Consider the following 15,213-nt stretch of genomic DNA (forward strand, 5'->3'; position numbering starts at 1 on the left):
AAGGTGTGGGGGCTATCATGGATCCTGATTGAGGCCATCTTTCCAGTAAAACAATTCAAGGGCATTTAAGAGGCCACATAATCGTCTGTGAAGCTTTTATCATCCATCAAGAATGTGCTCCGTCAAAAGAAAGTTATTTTTGTTAAATTAAGACATCAGAAAATAACCACTGCCAGAATAAGAGGGCTTAAAATAAACAAAAAAAAACAGAACAAAAAAAAAAAGAATATGCAGCACTGCTGGCGGCGCCGTCGATCCGTATCGTGCTGATACACCGAGCTAGATCTCAGAGTCAGGACGCCGTGATGCTCTAAAGAAGTTTAGTTTGCAGGTTGTTTTTGTTGTCTTAGTTTAGCATGTTGAAAAAAAAACTACAGAAGAGGTGTATTTAGTCATAAAACAAGTGATCTACAAAATAAAATAAAGACCGTATAATGGTATTATAAATCAGCGGACTGCTAAAATAAGTAGAATTAATTTCAAGAGAACGTTTATGTATGAGCAGATCTTAATCTAAGTTCATTTAGCAGACGTCTGGACATTTCCCTCTTTCAGTCTGAACCAGAGCGGAGATGGACTTAGCTCTGTTTGAAAGCATCGCCCTTTTGGATGGCAACGCTGGGAGGAAAAAAAGAAAGGCTTCCACTCTCTTGTTGTGTAAAAAGTGAGACACCTCCGATACAGTATGAACCTCTCCCGACAGTAACAGAAACACCTGGTTTATAAATCTACAGTACAGAGACTAAAATGGCGTTCTTCAACATCAACAGTCCTTTTCATGTTGTTTATATCAAACAAGGTCGAAGTAATCTGTGCTCGGCTAGTTGTTCTGAATTCACACCTCCATCACTCACAGTGGGATGTTTTGTTTTTTTGACAACAGTGATTAGACTTTTTTGGAGCACACACACACATACTGCAGTCCTCCTCTGTGTGTGTGAGACGCGGTGGATATGCTCATGAAACACGGAGTGATGTCCCGGCAACAGAGGCAGACGCTGCCGTCAGTACTGGAAGGAGATGACGGAGTTGACTTTGTAGATGTGGTACGAGCGGTTCCAGAAAACTCGAGTGAAGTAGTTTGTGTACGGCGAGTAGTTCATCTTTATCTCCTGGCAGAAGCGTCCGTGCTTGGAGAAGGAGTACATCAGTCCTTTATCGTAGATGACCTGAACAGGACGAGAGGATGTGGAAAGATACTGAGATTAAAAGAGATGCAACCAAGAGACACAAAATGAGAAATGAAGCCGATGCAGAAGTGCAAAATCCTGCAGTTCACTGAGTGTCCACTAGGGGCTGGCTGCAGAAGCTTCACACCCCATTCCAATTTTTTGACAACTCATCCGTTTCGATTTTATGAAGGATAACACTTATTCACAATAAGACACAAATCCAACATGATTGACAGACGGGCACGGTGTAATGGTTCATCAGGAGGCTTAAAACCCGCCTCAGCTCTCAGCCTGTCGTTAGGTTGACTGAAAGTTAGGATGAGACAGCATTTCCAGCATGGCGGCTGCTGCCGATGGGACTCCAGAGCCCCCTGCAGGAACAGATTGGTGACCTCACTCAGGCTTCAAACATTAATATTTACAGTCTGGATGTAACACTTACTTAGAAGCTTCTTTCATGAACAATAGTCTCCAACAATGAAGAAGAAAACACTGGCTTCACTTCCTCGTTGGTATTACAGTAACTACATTAACTGTTCGTAACAACAGTTAATAAATAGTTTTATGAATGCACTTATTTACTCTCTTGGAGTCACTACTATCAGCTGAGAACTAGTCCTACACCTAACCCCCATAAAACCACTGTGTTTTTCTTCTATACTTTGGTTTGAGTTCAAAAATCATGTTAACTTCTCACAGATATCTGGGTCCTCTATGCTACCATGGGATTCTTTTTGTTGTAGTTAAGCAAAGGCGAGATCAAAACTGAATGAAAACCTCACCTATCAGATTTTATTAATTATTCTGTTCATGCTGATGGGGAATCTCTTTCTCTCTCTCTCTTCCCTTTGATGTGATTCAAAGATCACATTGACGCTCCTTTATCTTACCGAGCACTTCATGCATCATTTCAGAGACACGGTACTCACATGTCCATTAGAAATGTCGAGCAGGTCTTTGATCCTACAGCTCCTCTGAAGACTCAGCTCGTTACAAATCGACTCTTCGATGATCACGTAGTTCGTCTTCTGAGAGGTCAGAATCTTATAGACGTCCTCTGCAGACCTCATTGCGTACACCTGATAAGTCTAGGAGGAAAGAAATCAAAAGTGTTACTGTTCATGAAGCTGTTTGGTAGTTCAACGTGAGTCATGTCCTTCTCGTGTTAAAGAAAGAGCAGCAGTGAGGTGAAAAGGGACGACAGATGGAGAACAAGCTGAACACTTTGTAGGTCTTTAAAAGCTCGTTATAATGTGGATCACATTCCACTGTAATATATCTGGAGTACGTTTATAAAAGTTCACACTTCTCTGTGTCCAAATAGAGTTTTTTTCTAAGCACCAGCGTCTTTTTTCAATTGTTTTCAATGAGCAGAGAGCGTTTGCAGCAGCAGGCAGTCGCCTCGAGAAAAGGTGCAGCGCCCAGTGTCTTTTTTCTGTTTTAATAACTGGAAGATTTGAGAATCCAGCCCGGAAAAAAAAAGTGACCATACTGTTCTGATTTATGGATTTTTTCAATTGTTTTTTTTCCTCAGATTAAGTTTCCTTCATTTCCCTTTAGGAGTGAATCTGTCATCTCACTCACATCCTCCGTCCTCCTCAGCAGGTTGATGTCGGAGTAAAGCGGCAAACTGGTCACAGCTGAACCCGTGCACAACTTCACGATTCCTAACAGCTGAGGGCTGCCCGCAAAGACGGCCGCCAGAGGAGCCTGAGACCTGGAAGACAAGACGACGACGACGACACGATGAGCCACGAGAGAGACTTTGAGGGTTACACAGACGTCAGATCGGAGGACGTACCTGATCCAGCTGATCAGCTCGACTGTATCTGTGTCGTAGAACTCAGGGAGGTCCGACAGCTCTGCTAAGACACGAGGGCAGTACTGCGAGAGAGAAGAGAGCGAGGACGTGATGTGATGAGCGTTTTCATCTCTAGTGCAACGAGCTTCAAACTATAAGGAGCTAGGAGTCTTACCTCTCTCCACAAACTGAAGCCAATGATCGTAGGAACAGCTGTGCTCAGGATCAGAGACTGAAAAGTACAAAAAATAACAATATGAAGAGCATAAACAAGAACCTGGATGCTTCAGCATTTGCTTAGTGAGTTTCAGAGGTTCCTCACCAGCACTACGGGGTGGATGGACTTCAGTCTAAGCCACTTAAAGACAGTCATCCACAGTTCTGGAGAACACACACCGAACGCTGTGAACATGCAGACGTACGGGGTCCATAAATATTTCATCCTGCATGAAAGAAAAAGAGCCGTTTTATTTTTTAGATGTGTTATAACTGAAAAGTTCTTTATTTACTTTAAAAACATGTAAGAACACACTTTTACTGTAATACATTTACCCATCGAACAGCAGAGCGAGGCCTCCAAAAAGCAGCGTGTGAAACACGTGATAGATGACCTCGGGCTGCTCTCCTATTCGTCCATCTTCAAGTTTCAGGTTGGTTTGAATCGGCTGACCACTGGAGAAAAAAAAAAAAAATTTATATCACAGACTAAGCCCTCATTTCCTAGTAAAAAAAAAAAAAACAATTCACTTTCCCCGGTGCAGGCAAGAGAAGTGGTTCAGATAGAAGTGATTGTACCCGACCTAAAAAGCCTCTGCATGTTTCTAATAAGCTCCACGAGCAGAAACGTGCTCAAACTAGGATCAATATTGGAGATGCTTTTTGAAAAATGGAGAGAGGTTAGAACACAGAAAGGTTTACAGACCCATGCAGAGCTGGATAAACACTGAAGCTTCAGAGTCCACCACATGGTGACCTGAGTGACGTGTGGGGCGGGGGGAAAACAGCTCTCTCTAGTGTTTTGAATTTGGACTGCAGTACCCGTTTTAAACACTAGGTGTCAGAGTCAAATATTGATCCTTTAATGACTAAATATGAAATTATCAAATTCTACAAATCAGTGTGAAAAGCTTCAGCTCTGTCAGTGTGCAGCTGATTGATGATCAGCGGCTCTGACAGATCCACAGCACAGCTCTCCTACCTGAGTCGTCTGTAGATGGTCTGCAGGGTGGACAGCAGGCAGACTGAGAGCACCAGCAAGTAGAAGGGAAGGACTGAGGCCTGTGTCAGGCGTAGAAAAAAGTCCTGATCGGGCGTCTGCAAACTCTCTTGGCACATGAGGAAGTTTGGGACGAAATCACTTCCAGAAAAGGAAAGAAAACAGGAGATCATATTAAACACAGCGAGAACACAGAAGACGGTCCCAAACCACAGAGGATAATACACACTGGTACTAATGATATAGATCAGCTTGAAGACAACATTTTGAAAGAATACTTTTAATAAAGAATCTTAACTCACGTTGTCGTGTTGAGTCCAAATTTGACTTCCAGGAATTTCAATATGAAATCACTCTCACTCACAGGAATAAGTTTCTGTAAATAGAAAAGAAAACGCTAGTTTACAACGCCATGACTACATCTTAATGCTGACGACTTAGATAAAACTAATTTTACCTTGACCAAATAGCTGAAGGTGATCCCTGTCGTAAAGACAAGGTGGAAATGTAGGAAGAGTTTCATGACTCTGGCCACAAGAGGTCCCATTTTCATATTTTGCTGCAACACAAATGAAGACAGCAGTATTTTTTTTAGACAGTGCTACTCTGGAAATGTCTCTGAACTGAGAGGTTCAACCAGGACATCTGGTGATCAAACGATCATTTTCACGCCTCTGACTTGTCTTTGGAATGAGCTCTAATGTGAGGGAGCAGCTAACTCTACCTGGAAGTACCTCGCGAGCACTGATCCGAGCATGAGGCTGAGCAGAGGAGAGCTGAGCAGGGCCGGGTTCTGAAACTGGAACAAGTAGGCCAAGAACAAGGAGCTGAGGTACACCTTGTGAATGTCGGCCAGCTTAACAAAACATGGAGAAAGACAAAGAGAGAGAGAGAGCAAAGGTAAGGGAAACAAAGATAGATGCTGTAGAGTAAAGTCTGGTTTATACTCCTGCGTTGAATCTATGCCGTAGTGGCCGACGCCGGGTGAGCACTACTTGTGCGTCTGTGTTTCTGCATAGCTCGTTGGCAGTGCGATCTCTATGCTAGTTATAGTGCCAGTTTCTGGTTCCGCCATATTCTCTGCTTGTTTGTGTTCAGGTAACCATGGCGACCGAAACTGAATTTTTGGACTTTTACACATTTTCTTTAACCACATCAACAAGGGACTATATTCTACAATTCTACAATTCACTTAGCAGATGCTTTTATCCAAAGCGACGTACATATAAATAAGCTTCTATTTGTTTCATTTGATTCAAAATATTTCACTCCTTCGTCAAACCAGATCTGAGTTACCCACCTTGCGTGGCGGCACCAGGTCAAAAGAGTCGAGCAGGAAAAGGCAGAGGCCCTGGATGAAGAGCACGTAGTGACTGTGCTCCCACACCAGCAGGAAGGAGAAGGTGGTGGCACTCATGGTGAGATAGCAAAACATCTAGAGAAAAACACAGGTTATATTCACGTGTCTGCACAGCTTGGATACAGAGGACAGTTATTTAATTAAAGATGATTTAAGAGATTCTCACTTCAGTGGCAGAGCTGACGTTATTACTGAGGAATCCGGTCAAAGCAGCAACCTGGCACGAGAAGAAAGGCAGAGCCCAGTTGTCCCGCAGAGGAATGGCCTGGTCCACTTTGGTTGTATCTGTTCTGAGGAAGAAAAGAGCCACAGAGGAGATGTAGAGCAGAAACCAGGGGAGGGTGTACTTCACCAGAGGAGGGTCGTGTGTGACACATGGATTCAAATATGACAAAGAAACACAACGAGGAAGCCTGTCTCACCTGTTGATCACATACCAGGCCACAGCCAACATGCCGGCCACCCAGGTGCCGCTCATCACCCAGCTGCACACAAACAGAGCGGTGACGTAGACCGCCTGGAGGCCGAAAACCGCTCCGACGTAGAAGTAGATCGGCTCCACGTCATCCTGAAGGCAGAGACAGAAACATCAGTTTGTCGTCTGTTTGTGCATATAGAAAAGAAAATGTATGGATTTCTGTTTCGTCGTACTTTCTTGCTCTTTCATCTTAAAGCCCTCTGAACTGGTTTTGCACGATGTGGTGCTCTACCAGTAAATTAGATTCAATTGAATCGTCATAGAGAGATTGTGTGCCGCTATACTATTGCCCACTTGGAGGAGCTATTTCAACAGCAAGCTTTCACTTTTGCAAGTAAACACAGGAAAAACTTTATTATGATTATGTTCTGTTAGAACTGTGAGACACCTCCATGCGTAAAGCCGGTCTTAGACTTCTATGGGATGTGGGTTTACCCGAAGGCAAAGAGGTCAGCATGGAACAAAAAGAAACTCTCATCTTCTCTACCTCATGATCTAAAGTGCTGATCATGAAGCTTCACAGACTCTGCAGATCCCTGACCTCATGTCGGCTAAGATAGTGTTCCAGACTTAACACAGTCTCCTGTAACGTTGCACATGTCTGGGAATGTCCCTACTGCAAACTTCATTCAGAAGCTTCTGAACAGCTAAAAGAAGCTCACCTGGCAGTCTGTGACTCGGTATAAGAAGCTCATGATGATCTCTGGAAACAGAGACAGACGTTCCACTGCGTTGATGGTTTGACCTGAAACTGTGTTGTTATCCAGCGTCAACTCATAAAACCCTGAAAAACACAAAAAAACAAGATCAACTTAAGAGTTTATCACCAACGAGAGATCGACATAACCTTAAATGTCAAGCAGTTTATTTTTTTTAATTGTCTTTCTTTATTGAAAAGCTAAAAGTGTACTTTTACCTCTTTCAAAAGACGGTGCTGCGAGCATGTGCTTGTAATAGTAATAATAGAGCCCGCTGCCTTCTTGGAAGGTGATTTCACGCTCCAGCTCCTGAGAAACATTCAAGTTCAATTAAGAATTCATGTGATAGGCCACGGCAGTAAAGTGAAAAACATAATAAAGCACACACCTGTCGAGTGGAAAACCAGAACTTCCTGTCATGATATGTAGACAGAAAAAACGCATAAAGGATCCCGCAGGCAACTGCAGCCAGACATCCGAAGAACACTCTCACTAGACGCTGCAAGAAACCTGCTGAGGAGCAGAAATATAAAGTGAACGTCACATATCACAAGTTAATATTACATATCATTGCAAATATTCTTAACACACAGAGCATGTATGCATTGCACGATCAATATTTAGCACATTCAGATCTAGTGTGCAGCAAGATGTTGGAGATCTTCTATCAGTCTGTTGTGGTCAGTGTTCTGTTCTCTGCTGTGGTCTGCTGGGGGAGCAGCATTGGAGCTGGTGACACTAAGAGACTGGACAAACTCATTAAGAAGGCCTGCTCTGTGACAGGCTGCAAACTGGACTCTTTTGTAGTGGTTGTCAGAGAGGAGGACTCTGAACAAACTGTTATCCATTATGGATAATCCTGATCAGCCTCTGCACACCCTACTGGACAAACAGCGAAGCAGCTTCTCCAACAGACTGATACAACTCCGCTGTCACAAGGACAGATACAAGAAATCTTTCTTACCGAAGGCCATAACTCTGTACAACAGCTCACCTCATGTGAGCAGAGAACTGTCATCATGATAATATCTGTCTCTCCTTACTGTAATCTGTTCTACACATGTTAAATCTACAAATTATCCCTGCACTCATGTTCACTTCATTTGTCTGTCTACTCGCCGTTATATTGTATAGTTTCTGCTGATAATATGTCTACACTCATGCACTTTAACTTAAATCAATACTGTCCATTTACGACTCTGTTTTTGCACATTTACATTTAATCTTTCATATTTAATCTTTCATATTTAAGACTAGTAATGCTTAGTTAAATCCTGGTTGTATATATTCACATTCTTAGTTTTGATATTTTTAGTGCTTATTTACTTTGTATTTAATATTATATTATGTTTAGATTTGCTAACATTGTGTTTTTTATTCATATTGTGTGTTTGGGTAACCTGCTGCTGTAACGCCACAATTTCCCAGTTTGGGATCAATAAAGTAATTCTATTATATTCTTATATTCTATTCTATCCATTTGAACCCTGCACAGCCATTTGATCAGGGTGGTTTTGGACAGACAGATTAGTTTAAAGCACATTGACTTACATGCAGAAGTCCATTTGGCTCCTTTAACAGCTGACTCTAGTTTGTTTACTTCTTTATCTCCAGTCTCTTCTTCTTCTTCTTCACCTTCATCTTTCTGCTGCTTTTCTTCTGCTCCATCAGTGGACTCTGTCCCGTCCTCCTCTGTGTTCAGCGGTCCATTAACATCTGGACAGCCAGGTGTAACATGAGTTAAACTATTTCAGATCTACATGGAGTTACTGGTTGTTTTAGTCACTGTAGGCTAACTCTGTGTTTATTTAGCAAACTGCTTAGTTAGCTGAACTTACGTGAAGTGTGCTCTTTGGGCTCGTCCTCTTCCTTTTCCTCCTCCAAAGTCTCTGTTTTACGACATCTTAAATCGGTCATGACGAGATGTAATTAATCCGAGAGAAGGTGTCTGTTGTTTTCAGACCGCAGCATGCTAGCTAACGAGCAGTTAGCATAACACAGGAGATGCTCACATAAATACTATCACGCTTTGATAAGCTTCCGTTTCTCTTCCGGCTCTTCTTGCTCTTAACTTTCTTTCACAGCTGCAAACGCATAGTTTCCGTTTTTGTGATGTGTAGGGAACCTCTTCTCTGAGGACTACAGTTACGGCTGTAGCGGAAGTTGTGAATGACTGTAATAGAAATCAGCGAAGAAGACCAATAACCCCTGACTGCAGCCACAATGAAGGGGGCGTGGTCTGGTGTTGGGCGGGACTGGACCCCCGGATGGGCGTGGTCAGTGTTGTATGGATGTTGTGATATATAATATTGTCTATGGTCGTGACACAAACATTACCATTTGCTAGCTAATCGCAAGAAGTACAAAAATATGAACCTGTAATTCAATGTAGGCTATAAACAATTCATTAACTTCTTTATTATTATTGTTTATAGAATAGAATGTCTTTATTGTCATTATACAAGTGTACAACAAAATTATTTGGCTTCACCTTAAAGTGCACACACATACAATCATCCACAGCTAAAAACAACAAAAGAAGAAAATAAAAAAAAGGAACTCTCATTCAGGTAAGATGGGCAATGTATGGTAGGAGTTATTTACAGGTAGTAGCATAACAGAATATAAATAGATACAGCAGAAATATAAAATAAATATTGCACAGTGTGAAATGTAAAATATTGCAGAAATATAAATAAATATTGCACAGTATGAAATGTAAAATATTGCAGAAATATAAAATAAATATTGCACAGTATGAAATGTAAAATATTGCAGAAGTATAAAATAATTATTGCACAGTATGAAATGTAAAATATTGCAGAAATATAAAATAAATATTGCACAGTATGAAATGTAAAATATTGCAGAAGTATAAAATAAATATTGCACAGTATGAAATGTAAAATATTGCAGAAATATAAAATAAATATTGCACAGTATGAAATGTAAAATATTGCAGAAATATAAAATAAAATAAATATTGCACAGTATGAAATGTAAAATATTGCAGAAATATAAAATAAATATTGCACAGTATGAAATGTAAAATATTGCAGAAATATAAAATTAAATAAATATTGCACAGTATGAAATGTAAAATATTGCAGAAATATAAAATAAATATTGCACAGTATGAAATGTAAAATATTGCAGAAATATAAAATAAAATAAATATTGCACAGTATGAAATGTAAAATATTGCAGAAATATAAAATAAATATTGCACAGTGTGAAATGTAAAATATTGCAGAAGTATAAAATAAATATTGCACAGTATGAAATGTAAGATATTGCAGAAATATAAAATAAAAATAAATATCGCACAGTATGAAATGTAAAATATTGCAGAAGTATAAAATAAATATTGCACAGTATGAAATGTAAAATATTGCAGAAATATAAAATAAATATTGCACAGTATGAAATGTAAAATATTGCAGAAGTATAAAATAAATATTGCACAGTATGAAATGTAAAATATTGCAGAAGTATAAAATAAATATTGCACAGTATGAAATGTAAAATATTGCAGAACTATAAAATAAATATTGCACAGTATGAAATGTAAAATATTGCAGAAATATAAAATAATTATTGCACAGTATGTGTGGTGAGGGTGGGACGGTCAACGCATGTCCAGGTTCAGTGTGGTTATGGCTCTGGGGAAGAAGCTGTCCTTGAGTCTGTTTGTCCGTGCTCTGACAGAGCGTCTGCCAGAGGGCAACATGTCGAACAGATGAAAGCCGGGGTGTGAGCTGTCCTTTACAATGTTTTTTGCTCTGTTCAGGCAGCAGGAGTTATAAATGTCCTTACGTGAGGGGAGTGTGCAGCCGATGATCTCTTGCGCGGTGTTTACTCTCTGAAGCCCCTTTCTGTCTGCTTCAGTGCAGCTGGCGTATCCACACTGTGATGCAGTACAGCAGCAGGCTCTCATTCAGGTTGTTCTTCCTGAGCACTCTCAGGAAGTGCAGGCGCTGCTGTGCCTTCTTGGTGATCTCAGAGATGTTGGGAGTCCAGGAGAGGTCAGCAGAGATGAGGGTGCCCAGGAACTTGAAGTTTAGTCATTTATGCAATAATAACTTTTTATTTATTTATATCGCACCTATAATAACAGATGTTTACAAAGTGCTTTGACAGACAACACATTACGCATCAATAGTTAGGCTAAACAGAGATTAGTGTACAAAATTACACACAAGAACAAAATGTAAAAGCAAAGCAAGGAGAAAAGAAAGTTAAGTATAGACGTAAGGTCTGAAAAGGTTTATATCAAGATAATGGAAAACAATTGAAGGAGTGATGCATGGGCGGTTCTAGGCAGGGGCCAAGAGGGGCCAGTGCCCCAGTAACAGTGATGTGGCCACCCCTCCAAAAGGAAGAGACCCCCTAATAACACATACACAGTATTTGACTCAACAACCGGACTCACAATTTAGTATTAAATACTGTTTCTGAAACAAATATAAATCATGGTATTTTATGTTATGGTGTTTAATGTTCTGGCATAATATATATATATATATTTATAAAGCAATCATCTTTGTCTGTTTTTCACCTGGGTTTAATGTTCCCCTCTGACAAAACAGCTGGCCCCAGTTTGGCCCCCTCAGTAAAAGTGGTCTAGAAGCGCCACTGGAGTGAAGAGAAGTATAAAAGCAGTTAAATGACACTTGGAATAATGAATCGCAGATTAAAGATTATAAAAGGATTAAAATAATAAAAGAAGAAAAAGGCATAACATCACAGAAGAATTAGTCGGTAAATAAAAGTAATAAAGGAAGACTGCTTTCTTTCAATAAATAAGAATAAATACAATACAGGCCCACATGTGTGACCACGCCCATCTGATGTCCAGCCCCGCCCCCATCCAGCGGGCTGCAGCCAGGGGTTGCATCCACGAGCTAGCGAGTAGTTATGGGTCGTCGGTGTGTGTTTGGTTGTGCGAGTTCCCGGTGCCTTTTCCCCTTTCCCTCGAGCCCGTGGTTACGGAGAAGGTGGCTGGAGTTTACACACTTTGAGGAGGGAGGCCTCTGCGCAAACTCACGGCTATGTGACCGACATTTTTCTGAAGACTCCTTCGATAATCTGGGGATGTACACAGCTGGGATGGCTTGCTACCTGTCTCTGACGGAAAACGCGATCCCGTCGGTGTACACTGTCGGCACATCGCCTCCTGTTAAAGTGAGTAATCCACCAAATGTATCATAAATTAATCAGCTGATGTTAATGGTGATGAAATATTTCTCGATGTCTCCGTTTTTAGCCAGCTACGAGAGATGTTGCATGTCAGTGTGAAGAGGATCGAGACACTCCAAAGATACACAGGAGGAGTAAAGGTATCTTCAATGTGCAAGCTACCAACCAGATTGTTTAACTTTTTCTTGCGACATCATGTTTGTCAACACAGCCAGGGGCGTGGTCAGAGAGGTGGCATGCGCCCATCTTGAAATCTGATTGGTCACCCCCAGCTGCCAATGGTAGCAATGATTTGCTTTTTACCTTACTAGAGGCAGCCCTTAAGTTAAAGTGCACTATTTGGGCTGTTTTTACTTTACATGTCAGTGAAGTATGTTAGTTGTAAATTCAGATGTAAAAAATGGGCGGCTGTGGCTCAGTGGTAGAGTCGGTCGTCAGGGGTTTAATCCCAAGATCCTGGAGAAAGAAAAAGTGAAACTTATTTGCATGTATGTGACCAAAAACTTAATGCAACACCTGCAGAAATCAGTGGTCCATTTAGGTCACCCCAGTCGAAAAAAAAGTATGGACACGCCCCCTAAACACAGTGTCATCTTCTTACATGGAGAATAATTTTGTAACAGCAGATTTTTATTGATTTAATGTCATGCACACTGGTGAATAGTGTCTAAGTTTAATATTTTTTTGTGTGAGTAAGCAATCCAAGTGCGTCCCCTGACAAAGACCACTTCGTCGGACACGTCAGATCAGTGTGGCGGTGAGTCTGACGTGCCGCCGCAGCTCACATCTTCACCCCTGAAAAGGCGATGGAGTGAAACGAGTGAGAGCTGGGAGATCACGGTGACCACCGACGACCCTGAAGTGCTGTCGGACTCCACCTACGTGCCCGGTGACACTCAGGATGCCTTCAGTATCGAGGAGCTTGGCAGGTAATATCTGATGTGTGATCTGATGAGCCCTCCACGTCCTTTTTTTTAATCATATTTATGTATTCATTTATTTCATCTTTAAAATCCACCTGAAACATATAAAATGTAATTTTAACCCTTTCAGATCACATCCAATACTGTATTACCTATTTAACAATATATGCCCCAAAACATCACAAAAACACATTTCTCTGTATTTTTATATCAAAATCTAAAAAAAGTTGTCTTCCTCCTCATCTTCTCCTTCCTGATCATCTTCTCCCGCATCTCTCCATCTCCTCTCCTCCCATCCTCCTCGAGTTAGAGCCTCATTATTGTGCTCCATGATCAACCTTTTTTTAAACAATGAAGTCATGGTAGTGTGGTTGAGTTATTACGGAAATGTGGTAATATCCTGTCGAGGTTTCACATCAGCTCTCTTCCGCTCTCCCCTGGTAAAACAAAGTGTATCAGAAAGAGTGTCACACACGCCTGTAATGTGTGTTTCTTTCTCATGTGCAGCGCTTGCCCGACGCTGTACAGCACCAGAAAGTACATGGTGTATGAAGACAATCTAAAGCAGCTGTTCAGGATGTGCCCAACATGCAGCCGCACCTGCCACGTTGAAACGGTTGTGGTTGGGACCTTTGTATCCGTCACACAGGTAACTTAAAAAACGTACCCCCAGACAAAATAACATCAAACACAGGTCTATATTATTTTACCTTTAAACGGGCTTGCATCATTTTGTTGACTTCTCAAACGCAGGTATGTTCGCACTGTCTCCACAAAAAAGTCTGGAAAAGCCAGCCTTACATCGGGAGCATCCCAGCAGGCAATCTTCAGCTGTCGGCTGCAGTGGCTTTCAATGGGGCCTCGTACAATCAGATTCACAAGGTATGACTGTTTCTATACACTGCATTTTATTTATGAAGTTTTTGGAGGGCGTTTTGTGCTTTTATTGGAGAGACAGGACAGTGGATAGAGTCTGATACTAGAGAGAGAGAGAGAGAGAGAGAGAGAGAGAGAGAGAGAGAGAGAGAGAGAGAGAGAGAGAGAGAGAGAGAGAGAGAGAGAGAGAGAGAGAGAGAGAGAGAGAGAGAGAGAGAGAGAGAGAGAGAGAGAGAGAGAGAGAGAGAGAAAAATGACTTGCAGGAAAGGAGCCACAGGTCGGATTTGAACCAGGGTCGTTCGCTTTGAGGATTGTAGCCTCTGAACATGGGGTGCACAAGCTACCCATGCTGTATTTTTTTTAAATTTTGCATTGCATTTGTGGGATATGGTTCATGAAGCTGAGCTGCATACATTTCCATGGTGTGATGAATAGTATGCGTTGTGCTGTTTCTCAGGTACTGTCATCACTGCGTCTGGAGTGCATTTGTCCCCGGACCTTCTTCCATCACCAGAGAGTTTTCCTCCAGCCTACCATACTCCTGCAGAGGAGGGCTGAGCAGCAGCAGCAGGTGATCGAGGGGGCAGAGCTCTCGGGGAAGCCCATCACCTTTGGAGTTGACATGGCAGCTGACTCACCAGGTTTGTACCCGGCAGCACTACTGTGCAATTTCAATTCTCATGGTAATGATGTGATAGTTGTCACTGCACATTATATTACAGTACAAAACAATACACAACCATATGAGCAATATCACAATACATAATTGGATTTGAGAATCAACAGAACAAAGACTTCTAGAACTGCTCCTTTGACGACAGCTTTTCACAATCTATGTTTCTAATGGTCATGAGGACATTACATCTGCGTCAACAATACCATCATTCTTTCCCCGCCCCCTGTAGACTACGTGGACAACCTGCAGGAGCTGCTTCTGGAGGAGGTCGCCCTGAATCCTGGCCCTTACCAGGAACTCTGAGACCTCGAGTGAAGCTCCAATGAAAGTGTCGGTGCTTCTTTTGAGAGGCCGAAACCTGCAGGAAGAAGTGGTCCACCACTGGTCTTGGTTTTTTTTCTCAGGGAGAGAGTAAATAAAAACGTTTTTAACTGTCAAATAATGCAAGTCTGGTGTCGTTACTAGAGATTTATTAATTTATATATTGACATGAAAAGTTCATCAAAATATCAAAAAAATGAAATCAGTCAGGATGGCCGCTTGAAGCCAGTTTGAAAGAGTCTTCTTTATTTCGAGATTCTTAGTTGTTTTACAAAATGTGCAGCTGAAACAGGAATAACTTTTTTATCAAATCCTCCATGAACAATGACTTTAAAAAACAAAACACGTTAAGGTCTTGTTGTGGTAAATACGGAAATATGAATAAGTCAGATAATGTTGATTAGAAGAGTGACGACCTGGGGCGCTGGTGGCGCAGTGGTTAGTGCACGCGCCACATGTATGGAGGCTTCAGTCCTTCAAGCGGGCGGCCCA

General features: G+C 41.5%; 2 protein-coding genes across 3 annotated transcripts; one reads left to right on the forward strand and one right to left on the reverse strand.

Annotated features, from left to right (window-relative positions):
- Positions 1-330: 330 nt before the first annotated feature.
- LOC132991668 (probable C-mannosyltransferase DPY19L4) lies at positions 331-8,895 on the reverse strand. 2 transcript variants are annotated; one of them, XM_061060495.1, is made up of 19 exons: positions 8,564-8,895; positions 8,277-8,441; positions 7,114-7,235; positions 6,944-7,034; positions 6,690-6,811; positions 5,972-6,117; positions 5,716-5,839; positions 5,490-5,624; positions 4,914-5,045; positions 4,647-4,748; positions 4,492-4,565; positions 4,172-4,330; positions 3,526-3,645; positions 3,296-3,416; positions 3,149-3,205; positions 2,974-3,056; positions 2,757-2,889; positions 2,102-2,260; positions 331-1,169 (listed from the first exon to the last, which is right to left on the reverse strand). In XM_061060495.1, exons 1-19 carry the CDS (start codon positions 8,640-8,642, stop codon positions 1,005-1,007), a joined length of 2,289 nt encoding a protein of 762 aa, XP_060916478.1. In that variant the 5' UTR covers positions 8,643-8,895; the 3' UTR covers positions 331-1,004. The 2 variants fall into 2 exon arrangements, with proteins under 2 accessions (XP_060916478.1, XP_060916477.1); XM_061060494.1 differs by having other exon boundaries at positions 7,114-7,238.
- A 2,642-nt stretch (positions 8,896-11,537) lies between these two features.
- LOC132991177 (uncharacterized) lies at positions 11,538-14,842 on the forward strand. The gene is made up of 7 exons (XM_061059816.1): positions 11,538-11,909; positions 11,992-12,064; positions 12,622-12,853; positions 13,355-13,496; positions 13,601-13,729; positions 14,182-14,365; positions 14,630-14,842. Exons 1-7 carry the CDS (start codon positions 11,643-11,645, stop codon positions 14,701-14,703), a joined length of 1,101 nt encoding a protein of 366 aa, XP_060915799.1. The 5' UTR covers positions 11,538-11,642; the 3' UTR covers positions 14,704-14,842.
- The last annotated feature ends 371 nt before the right edge of the window (positions 14,843-15,213 follow it).

This window comes from Labrus mixtus, chromosome 16 (assembly GCF_963584025.1).
Source record: "Labrus mixtus chromosome 16, fLabMix1.1, whole genome shotgun sequence".
NCBI lineage: Eukaryota > Metazoa > Chordata > Actinopteri > Labriformes > Labridae > Labrus > Labrus mixtus.